The following is a 16,256-nucleotide window of genomic DNA, read 5'->3' as shown; positions in this document are numbered from 1 at the left end:
CCCACTATATAAATTGGTGCCTTTGAGGAATTATGCAAGAATCAGCACTTTGTGGGAATTAGGCTAACTTAGTCATATTTGAAACGAAAGAAACATCTAAGGTTGCATGAATTGCGAGACTAAAAGTCAAGCCCCGTGACACATACACTTACTTGGAGAAGAAATTGAAAGCTTTAGCTAATAAGGAAAGTGTACTATTGAATCAATTGGTGATTGAATAAAAGATTTGAACGAGGCTCCACAGACATAAGACCTTTATGTTTGAACTGTGTAAACAAATATTTGTTGTGTTGCTTCTTTTCTTTTCTTAATTTTCATTACACAACCTTTTTCGTTCTAAGTGTCATTATAACAAACTCTAAGCAAAATTAAATAATCATATCCTAGACTAATTAATTTTAAAATTGAAGTTTCTTGATATATTATATTATTTATACATTCTTAAAAAAATGACGTGGTATGATATTATTGGGTTTCTTGAAAAGTGAAATTATAAGATGACTAGGTTTTTTAGTTTGTTGAACTAAATTTCCTTTCATTAATTTTATTATTTACATTTTAAAATATAATTTTAATTAATTATTATTTTTTTTACGATTAAAGCTTACTCTTTTAAGCTAATATTATAATTTAAGAGGAAATTCAACCCTATATGAACAAAAAGAATTAATCCTTGCTCTTTTAAATTGTGAAAATATCATGATAACTGTAATAAAAATATTTGATGAAAATTGAACCTTTTTTCTAAATGTGTTAAAACATATATTATATGATTGATTATAAATATAAACTTTAAAATGTAAATAATCGATATTAATAAGGGAGATAAAATTAATTAGTTTTCCTCCCTACTTGTATGGATTGCTACCTTTCAATTAGACTTAAACCATAATATATCCACCCATAGGAATTATTATATGTTGTTCTATTCTTTCTAACTTTTATTCTTAGTTGAAATTTTACGTAAATCTACTTACAAATCAAGATAGGAAAATGAAATTATAAAAAATGGGCAGGTGGTCAGTCTGATGTGAGTGGGGAGACCTGAGGCTTTTTACAAATTGATTTGCTAACTCTTCATTAAGCATTTCTTTTTTTTTAGTTGAAGTGTTGGGTTTGAATCCTTTGATGTAGACAGAGGAACAGCGGCAAGAGCTTGAGAAACGGAAGAGGTTCGGACCGATTGTGGGGGAAATGTTGCAGCCAAGGATGCGAAAGGTGAAGGCGACATTAATAAAACTTGGCGAGGGAGGCCAAGCATGTTAAATCTAGCTTGCATGATCCCAGGCATTAGTGAAGTTATGGATGGAAATTGTGTTGCTGTTGTGCAGCCTAGACCCATTTGCATTCCCATTCCCATTCCCATTCCCATGGCCATGGGAGAGTAACCACCCAATTGTCGTGCATTTATATGTTGCATTGACGAAGCTGGTAACATCATTGGAGGCATATAAACGCCAGCAGTTCCCATTGACATCATCTGTTCCAAATCCAAGATCCCATTGTTAAAGGTCTTATTTGACACCTAAAAGAAACCATGTTTTATACATTAATCGAACAACTGATTTACCTGGACTTGGAGCTGAAGCGTTTTCAAGTAATCAATTGCTTCATCAAGCACTGAAGCTTTATCCACCTAAGAAAACCAGTCACAAAGAGCAATCAAGAGGAAGATCCAGGTAGATAATTGTCGAAACTTTGGAACACATTAAGCCTTCTTTATTAAGGAAATGACAGAGTGATGAAGGATAATTTGCTGACCTTATTACAATTGGGAATGAGCTCTTGCAATGCACGCATCTTTTCATTGATTTTATCCCTTCGCCTCTGTGACCCAAAAATAAGATTTTAGTTTGCTTTTTCAAAGTCCTAAATTACTTTTGTTTTTGTTTTTAATGGTTGGCTGTGCATACCCTTTCACATAGCTTGTGAAGTTCAGATTTTCTCTTTCTCTTAGAGCCTTTGCTTGGCGTTGCTTTTGTCGTCTCATGAGCTTCTTCCAATTCATCATTCTGCACCATATACGAGCACCCTTTAAGCTTGGAATCAGTTAAAAAGCGATCGATTTAATTAAAGCTAATTGAAAAATATCTGTGACAAAAGCTTTACATACATCACTGAGATCAGTATCTTCATATCTCCTTTCAAAAGTGTTAACTGGACAATTTGAAGCCCCACGCGAGCACACTGAAGACGATGCAACCTTTTGCTCGACAACTTTTCCTTTCATGATTGTATTTGGTGCCAAGCCTGAAGATGTACCACCAACCCTAGAAGACGGAAGCCTCATATTATCGTTAAAACGAACGGCTTCGGACTGCTCATCAGGAACAACCCACTCCTTTTCAGGCTCATAATCTGGTAATATTAGCCTCATAGATTTTGCTTCTTTTGCGAAAGGAACAGATCTGGCGTTGGCTTCTAAATCATCATCTTCTTCAACAGCTAAACCTGGAGTGCTCCTTGGTATTGTTACACCACAGCATGGAATCTGGCTAGATTTAGGAAGAGCTGGAGAGTTTAAGAAGATGGAACAGTTCGCCCTCTCACTTTGCTCATCGATCCTTGAATATTTGTCCTTTGATCTCATAAATGGAATACAAGTTTCGGGTTGTGGCTGTGGTAGTTGGCTATCGTTATTCATAGTTTGTTGAGGAATCTCGTGTACGAGCTCGGGCACGTCCAGCACGTTGCTTTGTTTAAAATTCTTGTATTTGTTTGTAGGACCAATATTGGAATCTAGGAGTTGCTGATCGTAGCATTTTTGGTCTGCTTCCAAGGCAACATTGAAACCATCCTCGAATAGTAGTTCCCGGTACCCAGTTTGCAGAGAAGTTATGTAATTCTCATGATGATGATGATTAAGGCGATTCGTTTTAGCGATACTGGATAATGGATCGCCATACGTACTAGTGGAATCTGCAACCCAGTGCTTTGATGTATTCACCGTAGGGGTTTCTCCTTCATGTTGAATTCGAGCCTTAGAAGATTGAGAAAAATTGACAGAGCCTGGGAAATTCTTTTTAGGCATCATCGACGACAAACCTCGAATCAGATTTTGATCATTTTCCCATGCGTGCTCCACGAAATTTGGATCACACCTGCATTAGAATTTAGGAACCTTCATTAATAACGTCAGAAGAAACACCTTGAAAATACATAGTTATAGCTTGAAATATATATATATATACATACATGGATGATAAATTAGGGAAGGGGGCTGTGATCCTGCGAGGGATTGATTCAGGGGTCTGTTTTTCTGCCATTGGAGGATGATATCCAGAATGCGTTTCGAGTTACCGATAAAAAAAGAGAACCCGAGAAGTTCAAAGGTTAACCCGTCCTTAATTTACTCCTTTTGGTGTTGCAGTTGAATACGTAGCCTTACTAAGTTAAACCTAGACCAAGAACACTCGACACTGAGTTAAGAATTACATCAAATCAGATACTGCAAAATAGACTGAGTGGAATTCTTAAGAAAAATATTTATAAAACAGTAGTGATAAGACGATGAGGCATCCACAACATTGAAGTTTGTCTCTAATCTTTAAATATGTTCTTGGCCCACATTTTGTGCCCCACTACCTAAAAAGATAGGATTTTTGAACCATTATCATATACTGCCAAAAGAAAAAAACATTACAAAAACCTTTTTTCTTTTTTACGAAATAGTCCGTTTTTACTTATTAGAATATTCACCGTTCAATCCTTGACTATTTAATAAAAAGATGTCGAGGATGATACTTATTTTAAAGTATACTGTTATTTATCTTAAAAAATAAATTGTTGTCAATTAGTCTTAATTTAATCGGTATCGATATTGTTATTACTGTAGAAGGGCGTGAGTTCGAATGCTCTGAAATGTATTATCCAAGTTAGGGAAGGGCTAAATGCACTACAATAGTTTATCATGATGTTGTTGCAATTAATGAAAGTAATAGAATATGTATGATACAATTAAAATGTAAAATATTATATTAAAATAAAATTTTGAATATTTAATGGCAAAATAATGTGTTGTTGTTGTAAATAGCACATGTTCAAATCTAATCACATGTAAAATTTTTATTAGGTTTTTAAAAATAAAAAGATTAAAATACATTCATATAATAAAACTTACTTTAATTATGAAAAGATATTTTTTAATTTTCCTAAGTTGGGGCAAGGTTAACTAGTGACACCAATTCAGTAAAGAGCTTAAATAATAATAAAGATTTATAATTGGTGAAGGTAATAAAATATGTATTATTATTAGATAAGTCTATTCCCTTCAACCCAGAGTCTCTGTCCTCGTTGGTCAATGCTGGGCACTCCATTCATTAGATAAGTCTGTTCCATCCTTTCTATCCCTTCGTTGTCAGCAAATGAGCCACTCCATTGGTTGATCTAGATGCATACATGAAAAATACAAGTATGAAATTCTTTACTTAAACTCTTTGCATCTTTATGTAGGCTGAGATTTCATATCTATCTTCTTCATCCATCTGAGCCTTCTTTACCACAGTCAGTAAATCCTCTTCGACCTCCATCACCGTTATACATAGATCCAAATCCATCTGCATTGCTTGGATGCAAGCCAACGCTTTAGTCGCAAACACCAAAGGTATGTTTTCGTTAATCACTATTTTTGAGTCTATCACATATCCTCTTGAATTCCTAATAACAATACCAGAACATAAGCTCTTTTCTTGATTTCTGTATGTACAATCAAAATTTAACTTAACACATGGGTTTTTCGGTATCTTCCATCACTCAGTCACCTCCTTCATCTCTAGTAACTTATTGCTTAGATTATCCAACTCCTTAAGATAGTTCTTAATAAAGTTTTCAGTGACTAATCCATCTTTTTTCTCACTTTCGTGCACCCATTTTTTTATGTCCGTCCAAATTGCCTATAATGTAACAGCCTGGTTTTAGCTAAATCAGAACAGTGGTTTCAGAATCATAAATTCGAGGTCAAAAAATTATTTTAATATTATTTTTGGTGTTTATATCATGTGATTACGCATGTGTGAAAATTTTGTGAGCTAAGTTTAGCGTTTGAGGGCTTAATTTGGTAAAAAGACTAAATCGCGTAAAATGTAAAATTTGTATTCTAATTGATAAAGGTGTTTAATTGCTACAGTTGAATTAAATGCAAGGTCCTTATGATGTTATTAAGCCATCTGAATAATGGATGGACAATTATGCCTATAGTTAGTGGAATTTTAATGTTTAATCATTAAGGGTAATTATGTCATTTTGTAATTAAGTTATATTAATTAAAATAAAAACAATTTGATGTTTAATGGTCATCTTCCTCAATTGAAATAAGAAAGAAAATAAGGGTTTTGGAAGCTTTGAAGGTTTTTTGTTCTTGATTAAGCCATGTTTTGAGCTTGGTTTTTTATGATTTCTATATTTTTGTGATCGTTACTTCGTGTTCTAGCTAGCCCGTGTCTTAATTTTTGAATTGGCTGATAATTTTGTGAAGTTCCATTATTGAATCTATGTGCTTTGTGATGGTTGATGTTGAAAAATGGAAGATAAATGTTAGATTAATATGTTTTGTTAAGTGATTTTGGCTAAAAATGCATTTTAGGGATTTAATTGTGAAAAGTGTAAATTATGTAGTTGAAATGTAAAATATGGGTTGCTAGGAGCACTATGGTAATTCGGCCAAGCATGAGTTTTGTCAAATTTGGTGTAATTTGTGTTTTTGTGAAATAAGAACTAAATTGAATAAATGTGAAACTTTAGGGGGTAAATTGAAAAAATTCCCAAATAGATATTTTTGGATTAAATTGAATGTGTGGCTGAATAAACAAGTTGAATTTGATATTATATAGATCAAGAAAAGAGGAACTCGAACTTAGATCGATGCAAGAACAAAGTACTCGATTAATAGGCTAGTTTCGTTGTTTCTACGACTGAGGTAAGTTCGTATATGATAATTTCGTTATAAGTGTATGTTATATGCTTTGGTATTGCTTAAGATGTGATTGTGAGATTATGTATAATGTTTGAATTGTGAATACGACTATACAGATGTGTTCGACAATGAAATTGATAAGTGAAACTTCTCGGTTGAACCTTAGGAATAGTTAGAATGCTAATGACATGTCATTAGGCTATGGTTTTGGCTTCGGGCCATAATATCGGCACTTCGGGTGTGAGTGATGCCTTGATTTGGCTACGGGCCATGGTATAGGTATTTCAATGAGGAGTTACCTTGATTTGTCTACCATGGTATAGGTATTCCGGGATAAGTTACCTTGATTTGGCCACAAGCCATTGTATAGGTACTTATCGATTGAGATCTTGAGTATTTGATTTCTATTCCAAATGGTTCAACGGGTAAAAGAAATGACGTGGTTGAGAAAGAGGTTAGTATGAGGTGATACAGGTACGTACGAAACCTACTCGAGTATTAGATTGAGAAAGTTCAATAAGATGATATTTAATCATGTTTGAGACATGAGAAAGGTTTGTGGTTAATATGAATTTGATTTGGTAATGTGAAAATAGTTAAATTATATTTAATTGATAAATTGAGTTATTCACTTACGAAATTACTAAGCTATGAAGCTTACTGTGTGTTATTTGTCTTTGTTTTATAGATAATTAAAGCTAGCTTAGATCTAAGAGTCGCCGGGAACATCATCGTACTATCAAACACCTAAGTTGGTATTTTTGATATATGTATATTTGGTATATGGCATGTATAGGCTAGTTAAGGTACTTTGAGTTGTGATATTAGTCATTTGATTTGGCTTATAAATGTTGGTGTGTGTTTGGTCATATAAGTTGACTTGTGAATGTTGGTAATATTGAATGTCAATTTGGCTTATGATATGTGTTCATATATGTGTTTGTGGTATATATATATTTGGCTATGTGATTGGCAAGTTTATTATGGAAATTGAGATGGTTTAATGATTATGAGATTGTTTTGGTAATGGATAGAAATGGTGAAATGATATGCTTGAAATATTGGATTTGTGTATTGATTGATGAGTTTTGGTTGCATAATTGTGACTTAAGTTGGTACCATATGAGCATATGAAGGTATATGCGAAAAGAGTGGCAAATTGGCTTTGCAAATAGACTATTTTTGTCCACACGGGCAGAGACACGGGCGTGTGTCTCAGTCGTGTGTGACACACGGTCATGCTACACGGTTGTGTGTCTTCTGGGGTACCTTTCGAATTTAAGTCAATATACCCTACAGGTTTGACACGACCTAGACACACGGACGTATCTATTGGCCGTGTGTGGTACACAAGCTGGCACATGGGCATGTGACTGGCTGTGTGACCCAAGTCAGTAACCCCTCTAGTTTTCCCACAGCCATGGCACACAGGTGTGTTATCGGTCGTGGGGTACAACTCAGTACGTATGCTCTGTTTTCACACGATCTGTTACACGAGCGTGTCTAGTGGCCGTGTGAGGCACACGACTTGTTCACACGGGCGTGTGACCTGTGAATGATTGAAAATTTTATAAGCTTCCAAAAGTTTGCAAATGTTATCGATTTAGTCCCGAACCACTTTTAAGCATGTTTTAAGGTCTCGTAAGACCTTATAATGGACAATATGGATGAGTTGAATGGATATTGATTATGAATGCATAATTGTATATGAATGATGTGTATTATACGGTAATACCTCATAACCCTATTCCGATGACAGATACGGGTTAGGGGTGTTACATATAGAGCACATGTAAATACTCTACACTGATTTTTCAAATTTGTTAAAAATGTAGGCAATTCATTCTCTATTTCCCGTGTCTGCAATAGTTTGAAGCACATTTCTGTTGTTTCTACCTCTTTTGTAATTCGACACTCATGCATTACATGTTCTGTTGTTTTTGTCTCTTCTTCGCATCTAGGACAAACTATCGTTTCAATCAGCCTTTTGTGACGTAGATTACTAAATGCAGGAAAAAAATTACAGACTATTCTCCATGTTATAATTTTTATTTTTAGTGGTTGATTTAGTAGCCATATTTTCTTATAAAGATTCTCTTTCGTGTTCTAGTTGTAACTGTCATTAAGATTTGTGAGTCCTTGTACTAGAAGCTTATAACCACTACAAACAAAACTCACTTGATGGTTCACCTCTCCATACCTTATCCAATGGAATACGAAGAATTCTTTTTGCATCCCTTTAACTAAAGGTGTTGGTAATTAGATCAACTCTCTATCTTCTAGTAGTAAGCTCTATCATATTAACTACTAACCTAAAATCCTATAGACTAATCAAATCTTGTATTTTGTCGTCCACACTTCTTAGTACCCAAGCATCTTCCACTATCGAGATAGAAGTCCCTGTACTCACCTGCCAGCACAAGCACACCTATAAGAGACTCCTTGGCATCCCACACACTTTGCCAGGTATAAGAAGGTAAATTACTTAAACCTGCATTAATAAAATCTGTCAACGGATAATATTTTGCCTTTAGGAAATGCGCAATGAAGAAATTAGGATAATAAATTAATCACCATCCTAGTTTTACTAATAGTGCTAAATTAAACTTGGTTAAGCTCCTAAAGTCAAGAGCTCTACTTTCTTTTAATTCACACAATTATCTCTATTCACACCAGCGAATCCCACGTTTTCCATGACTTTTCTGCCACTAAAACTTTCCCACAAGAGTTTCCATTCCCACAAAAAGAGATTTTCGGAGAGGAAAACAAGATATAGAATATGTCGAAATTGCTTGCAATATGGATTTTATATAAACCTCTTTTTTTTTCCCTTTGATAAAAACTTGGTGCTCCAACTATCAATTTTACTTTAATTGCGGTCCTTTAAAGCTTGGAACACCCCATGTTTTGCTTGTCCCACCATGTTGGGAAGCCCCAAATATTTTTTTGAATTTTCAAAACTCCTAACCTCAAGAATATTTTCCATTAAATTTCTTTCTCGATCGTTAACATTTGAACTATAAAAATCTGTAGACTTCTCAAAATTGACATATTGTCCGGTGCACCATTCATACTCCTTCAGAATGATTTTGAGAACATTGGCCCCATTCTCATTTGCCTCCCCAAATAAAATACAATCGTCTGCAAACTTAAAATTTATTATTTGCAGACCTCTACGTCAAACCTTAACCCCTTTCAATAAACCTTCCTCCTGGGCTAATCTCATTAAAGACGACATGTAACAGCCAGGTTTAGACCCTAGTCGAAACAGTGGTTTCGGGACCATGAATTCGAGTCAGAAAAATATTTTAATATTATATTCTATGCTTAAAGTATGTGAATTGATATGTGAAATTTTCGTATGAAAATTTTATCGTTTGTGTACTCGATTTTATAAAAAGGCTTAATCGCGTAAAATACAAAAATAACTTGCTATTTGTTAAATTACTATATTGCTATGTTCTTTTAAAGGTGGAGGCCTTAGAATGAAATTATGCCATTTAATTATAGCATGGACGATTGTGGACAACCATTATAAAGTTTTCATATTAATTTATAAAGGTTAAAAATGTAAATGATGTATTATTATGTATTAAATAAATAAAACATAAAATAGCCATGCATTTTCTTTTTTTTTTTTTGTCGAAACTTGAAGAACAAAGAAGCCATTTTTGTTGTTTTAGGTTCGGCACTCTTGAAGCTTAATTCTGGTATGTGTTTTGCTCGGTTTTTGATAATTTTTACGTTTTTGATATCGATGCTTTGAATAGTAGTAAACCCATGCCTTAATTTTCAAATTTAATGAAGAATTTGAGATTTTCCATTGTTGATAATGTGATGAATTTTTTGTTTGATGATGAAAAATAAATCTTTGTTGATAGATTATTATGTTCAATTAAGTGATTTTTGATAAAAATGTGTATTAAGGACTAAATTGAGAAATTTGTAAATTGAGGGGTCAAAATGTGAAATAAATGAAAGAAATGGGCTGCTAGGGACCTTAGTGAAATTTGGCCAAGCATGGGTGTCGTCAAATTTTGAATATTTTGTGTTTTGTGAAATAAGGACTAAATTGTAAAAATCGTGAAATGTCAGGGGTAAAAGTGTAATTAGTCCATTTATGTGTTTTTGGATAAATTTTATTGAATATATGATTAAATAAGTTGAATTTGTATTGAATTAGATCAAGAAATATGGAAATCAAATTTGGATTTGGGAAAGTCGAAAATTGTCAAATAGTCGTTCCGGTCCGTTCGTGTTAGAACAAGGTAAGTTCATAAGTAAATAAATGTCATTAAATTCAATTGTATATATATTAATAGTGCCGAATTGAATTATTAATTTTGTATATGTATATGCCAAATTGAATTAAGCATGGGAGCAATATTTATGAGCTTAAATCGATCGAGTTACGACGTCCGAAAGCCCCGTAGGAACCTTAGGAATAGTTAGGATACATATGTCATTACATAGGATTCCGATATGTGTTGTCGTGTAAGACCACATCTGGGACGTTGGCATCAATTTTTGATTTACGTGTAAGACCATGTTTGGGACATTGGCATCGTATATGATTTCATGTAGGACCCTATCTGGGACAGTGGCATCGATATTTGATTACATGTAAGACCACGTCTAGGACGTTGGCATTGTACGAGCTTATGAGTATTTCGAGTATCCTCATAGATTTCAGACGGTTCAACGGACATTTCGAGAAATAAATGAGTATGTGAATGTGCATCCGAATCAGGTATGTTGTGATGTATATATAATTAAGCAATGAAAGTGAGTATGATTATGATCAGTTGATATATGATTTATGTGAAAATGAGATGTGGATACTAGCAAGTGAACTATGATCAAATGAATTATATGAGAAATGTGGAATTGTAATTGTGTTTTGCCATATATGATTTAGGTACATGTGATTTGTTTATGAAATTCTAATATGAAATGTGAGTATAATTCAAATGACAATATGTGAAATTTATGATAATAAACGATGTGTTATATATGCTTGTTATATGAAATTGTGACCCTATGTTTCGGACATGAGATTTAAGAAACATAAAACATGGCTTTGATGTATGATTGCTTAGTTCGATAACTTGAACAGACAATGAAATTAAAATAAAGTTTATCTTGGTTAGCTAAATAATTTATGCATGCGAATTTGGTTTATGTGAATAAGGGAATTATGGATGTTCGATTTTGGAAGTGTTTATAAAGAAGTTGATATAACTTTGTATATCATTTGTAATAAATGACCATGGTTTGGTTGGTAATGTATTGAACATGTGCTAGCTTGATTTATATGATTGAGCTAACGATTGTTATTCGGATTTGAAAGCATGGTTATACGTTCATTGATAAATAAGATAAGTAAAGTCATTTAATATGTTTATATGAATTTATGGGTACAATGAATGTATATATGATTAAGATTTGTTAATTCGGTTTAGTGATATTGATTTATAAATATCATTGAAATGATTTATTTGCTTATGACTTACTAAGCTTTCAAAAGCTTATTCTGTGTATTTTTCCTATGTTTATAAAGTTTTGGAGTTTTGCTCGGGTTAGAAGTAGTTGGAGACGTCATCACACTATTTGGTTATCATTTTGGTAAATAAATGCTTTGAGATTTGGATATGTGGCATGTATAGGCTAGTTTTGATATGGTTGGTATTGAAGTTTGTATTTATAGCCATGCGAAAATGGCTTGACTTGATGTTAATAGTTGTGTGTATTCGGTCATGATTTAAGCTTATATTGAAAGTATATCTCAAGGTATATATGTTTGAGGTGTTGATTATATGTTTCGGCAATGAAAAAGGTTTAGTATGATTTTATAATTTGGCTTAGTAAAAGGTAAAATAATAAGTATGCATTGTATGTGAAATGGCTATATAGATTCGATTGTTAATTGACAATCAACAAATGTGTACAAGTTAATTTTTGCTAGCTGAATAGATAAGAGACGAATTGGTCTTGTATATGACATTTTAATATGATATATAACATGGGAAATTGGCATGTCTTGATTCAGCATTAATACTTATGAAATGACTATTATTAATCAAGTGAGAAGTGCTTAGGTTGGTTATTTTCTTTTATAAATGAGATTTGATCAATTGGTAATTTATTAAGTCATATAGAAATGGTATGAATCATTTGTATGTTGTATTAATGACCGAATAGATGATGTTTGAATGGTTGTAATATGCGCATAAACTTGTGTAATGTGAAAAGTGGTATATTTGGTCATGTGATAATGCTAGCTATTTTCATTATTGTTAATGGATATTTAGTCGTGTAATATGGCCAAATTGTTTTAATATGCAACTGTGCAAAGGTTATAATTTGATATGTTAGTTTCAGCATTTGAGCTTGGAAATGGTTATTGATACTAAGGTTTAGTGCACATGAAACTGTTTTGTAATAAGTTAGTTATAATTTGATTGGTGGAATGCCATAAATGAAATGCTCACATAATTCGAGCAGTGGAATATGATTTTGATGTATGTTAGTTAACTTAAATTATTTTTTATTTGATTGATATATGAAATAAAATATGCTTGATCTTTAATTAGGTATTCGAATACCATAGTTATTTGATGATCATATGGTTCGAATGTTGGTAACTATGGAGCATGTACAATTTTTTTTTTAGTATGCGCATGTGCAAAAGTTATGAAATGTTTTGATATTCATCTAATAAAATAGTTGCTTTGACATATGTTCGGTATATGATATGAATTGATATTTAGGACTTGAAATTTTAAATAGGATAAGAGTATTCATGTGGTTGAATCACGAAGCATGAATTGTAATAAATGCCTGTTTTGAACTGTGTTTTGATCGGTAATAGCTCGTAACCCTAATTCGGCAACGGATACAGGTTAGGAGTGTTACACGACAAGCCCTCACTGCATAACAGAAATTAATAAGGGCTCAACGGGTCTCTTTGATGTAACAACCCAATTTTCAGTGGTGTCGGAAACAGTAATTCGAGATCACTAAATCTGATGAGTGAGTTTGAAAATTTTATTATTTAATAATTATAAGTCAGATATGATTTTATAAATATTATTGAATTAGTGAAATTGTGATTTAAAAGAATTATTAGGTTAATTACTCTCAAAAACTAGGTATCGAGATTTCGATTTCATAAACCAAGCCGTAAATATTTATAAAAATATTTACGGAGTGTCAATAAGTTAGTATTAAAGTTTCGTTAGAAAATTTTAACGTTTTGTTAGTTAATTAACTAAAAAGGACTAAACTAAAAAAAGTGGAAAACTTGCTAAAATGATTAAATAGCTCAAGTGTTAAATGAGGGAGGATTAAAAGAGAAAATTAGCCCAAAGGGGTATGGCTGGGGCGGCATTAAAAAGAAAAAAACCTGAAATTAGGAGAAATAGGGGTAAAATTGGAAATTTTACAAAATTAAGTAAATAAAACAACAAATTAAAAGAAATCTAGACATTTCTTCACAATTCCTCAGCCAAAAATGCCATTAAAGAGTTCCTCTAAGCTGGTTTTTCATATATTTTCACCATGTGAGTTCAATTTTTGCTTTTTTCTTGTAATTTTTGTGTTTTTAAGACTTTTACAATTAGGTCTAATTATCTATTTCATTAGTTTTTGATTCTATGGGTAATTTTTAAAGTTACCATTGATGATTTCTCGATATTTATGATGAATTAACATGGATTTGAAGCTTTAATTTTGTTATATGATGATTTTATTAAGTAATTTTGATAGATATTGATTTTAGGACCAAATTGTGAAAAGGTTAAGAGTTGTATAATAGCCTAAAATAATTAGATAAAGTGTTAATTGAGAAAAATTAGCTCATTTGATAGGTTTATTAATGAGGGACTAAATTGTAAAAATTGTAAAAGTTAGGGTAATTTTGAAATTTTTAAAATTTAAGGGTATAAATTGTGAAGTGAATTAGAATTGAAATATGTGCTAATGAATAAATAATTTTACGTTTTAGATCAAGAGCCCGTTGACAAAAGGGAAAAAGAGAAAATAGCAGAATAGCCCCTAAAACTACTACAAATTTCACCATATAACCCAGGTATTTGTATGGTTAAATTTTTAATGTTATTTGTTAAATTGATGAATCGTAATACGTATTTATTCCTATTATTTGTTGAAAATAAAACCATTGTAAGAATTATGAAATTGGATCAAATATTCGTAGTGAACGGAATGCAGGATTAAATACAATCGTTCAGTGTAAAAGAGGAATTGACAGCAAAATTATCCAAGTAAACCAAGGTTCAGCATTTGTTGCGAACTCTCGTGTTTACTTTCCGTTTAGCTTTCATGAGCTTCAGTTAACTCATACAAGTTTTAGTTTAACCCTTCTGGGTTTTAGTTCAGCTGTTTTGAGCTTCAGTTTAACTTTTATGAGTTTCCGTTCAGCTTCAATGAGTTTCCATTCAACCCTTATGGGTTTCCATTTAGCACTTATGTGCTTCTGTGCAGCCCTCGGGTTTCTATTTTTAATGTACTCAAATCCGTAAGACGTTCTCTGATTTGACAAGGATTGGTAAGTGCCATATAGAATTAATGTGGAAGAATTTTATTTATTATTAATGTTGAGCTCAAATAAGTGAATTCATGGAGTGAAGTTGTGATTGGCAGGAATAATATATTGAATGGTTTACTTAAATGAATTGTTATAGTATGTTTAGTGATATTTATATTTAAAGCCAACGAAATTACTAAGCTTCATTAAGCTTACTTATATTGTTCAATGTTCTTTGTAGATTTTCAAGAAGTTTGAAGGATCGGATCAACACATTGGGCCACACAATCCAGATTACTCCAGTAGATTTTGTTGTACATTTTATGGTTTATATGGCATGTATAGAGATAGATTGAAAAGGGGTAAACTTGAAGTATAATTATGAATGACAATTATATATATATGTGTGTGTGTGTGTGTGTGTGTGTGTGTGTGTGTGTGTGTGTGTGTGTGTGTGTGTGTGTGTTTGTAAGTATATAATTAGGAGTAGGTTTTGGTAAATCAATAAATGAAGTTAGTTTGGCAAACTTAGACAATTGATTTTTGTGTTAACATATTATGTTAAATACATGTTTTGGCTTGAATTGGTTGCTTGGTTGAGATTTATTAGTGTATTTCAATGTTATGTGCAGGTGGATTATAAAAGGGTGAGAAAAGTAGCCTTAAAATGGCCTATTTTCATCCACACGGGCAGAGACATGGTTGTGTGTCTTAGCCGTGTATGACACACGGCCTAGCACATGGGCGTGTAGTCTAGCCGTGTGTCCCCTGCACATTAAAATTTCAAAACAGAATGCCCAAGTTTTTACACACGGCCTAGCACACGGGCGTATGGCTTGGCCGTGTAATCCCTGCACTTCGCACACGGCCTAGCACACGGCTGTATGGTTAGCCTTGTGACCCAAGTCAATAGCTACCCTAATCTGGACGCTGGGACACGGCTGTGTGCCTCACATCAAATGTCCATACGGCCTAAGACACGGGCGTGTCTCCTGGCCGTGTAAGTCACATGGTCGGCCACACGTGCGTGTGTCCCCTAAACCTAGGAAAAATTTTAAAGTTTTGTGAAAAATTCTCTGAGTGTCCGGTTTTGTCCTGATTCACTTCTAAGGTGTATTTTAGGCCTCGAGGACCCATCTAATAGACAGTATGAGTGTTATATGACTTATTTTTTATTTGTATAATGAAGGTAATGAAATATTCGTAATTAGTCCGTAAAGTCTGGTAATGCTCCATAACCTTATTTCAGCGACAGATAAGGGTTAGGGGTGTTACATTTGACGTAGCCCCTTCGTTAGACGAAACAACTCTCCCGCTTCTCTATTAGTAATTATTGTATAGGATATTGTGGAAATGCATTGCATAATGGAGTCTATTCACTTTTCATCAAAACCCAATTTTGACATGATCCTCTTATGAAAACTCTATTCAACTCAGTCATAGGCTTTACTCATATCCAACTTTAGAGCCAAAAAACCCATTCGACTCGTCCTTTTTTCTTAAAGTGTGTAAAATCTCATAGCCAAGCAATACATTATCAGTTATCAAACACCTAGGAACAAACGCACTTTGCACTTCATCAATACAAAGTTCCAAAACTTTTTGAAGCCTATTAGCAACAGTCTTAGAGATCATTTTATAAATAATTGTACATAAACTTATAGAATGGAAGTTTGTTAAATTTTTCGAGTGGGAAATCTTCGGGATCAATACAATATTTGTAATATTAATAGGTTCCCATAACATACCTCGATTTAAGATTTCCAGATAGTAAGAGTTGACATCTCGTCCCAAAATATG

At 33.1% G+C, this 16,256-nt stretch overlaps 1 protein-coding gene across 1 annotated transcript; it reads right to left on the bottom strand.

The window, feature by feature from the left end:
* Window positions 1-910: 910 nt before the first annotated feature.
* LOC108474109 (uncharacterized) lies at window positions 911-3,518 on the bottom strand. Its single transcript, XM_017776017.2, has 6 exons — window positions 3,196-3,518; window positions 2,114-3,101; window positions 1,914-2,012; window positions 1,762-1,827; window positions 1,571-1,636; window positions 911-1,480 (listed from the first exon to the last, which is right to left on the bottom strand). The coding sequence occupies exons 1-6, from the start codon at window positions 3,264-3,266 to the stop codon at window positions 1,070-1,072; spliced, it is 1,701 nt and encodes a 566-aa protein (XP_017631506.1). The 5' UTR covers window positions 3,267-3,518; the 3' UTR covers window positions 911-1,069.
* Between the last annotated feature and the right edge of the window lie 12,738 nt (window positions 3,519-16,256).

Source organism: Gossypium arboreum, chromosome 11 (assembly GCF_025698485.1).
Source record: "Gossypium arboreum isolate Shixiya-1 chromosome 11, ASM2569848v2, whole genome shotgun sequence".
Classification (NCBI taxonomy): domain Eukaryota; kingdom Viridiplantae; phylum Streptophyta; class Magnoliopsida; order Malvales; family Malvaceae; genus Gossypium; species Gossypium arboreum.
The sequence above is the reverse complement of the archived record's forward strand: the minus strand, read 5'-3'. Positions and strand labels throughout refer to the sequence as shown.

Bases quoted from the DNA above. Each gene is read 5' to 3' on its own strand.
- LOC108474109 (XM_017776017.2), bottom strand. From the start codon at position 3,266: ATGGCAGAAAAACAGACCCCTGAATCAATCCCTCGCAGGATCACAGCC. The intron at 3,102-3,195 runs GTATGTATATAT...ATTCTAATGCAG, and splicing joins TTCCCTAATTTATCATCCAT to GTGTGATCCAAATTTCGTGG. The intron at 2,013-2,113 runs GTATGTAAAGCT...TATATGGTGCAG, and splicing joins AAGATACTGATCTCAGTGAT to AATGATGAATTGGAAGAAGC.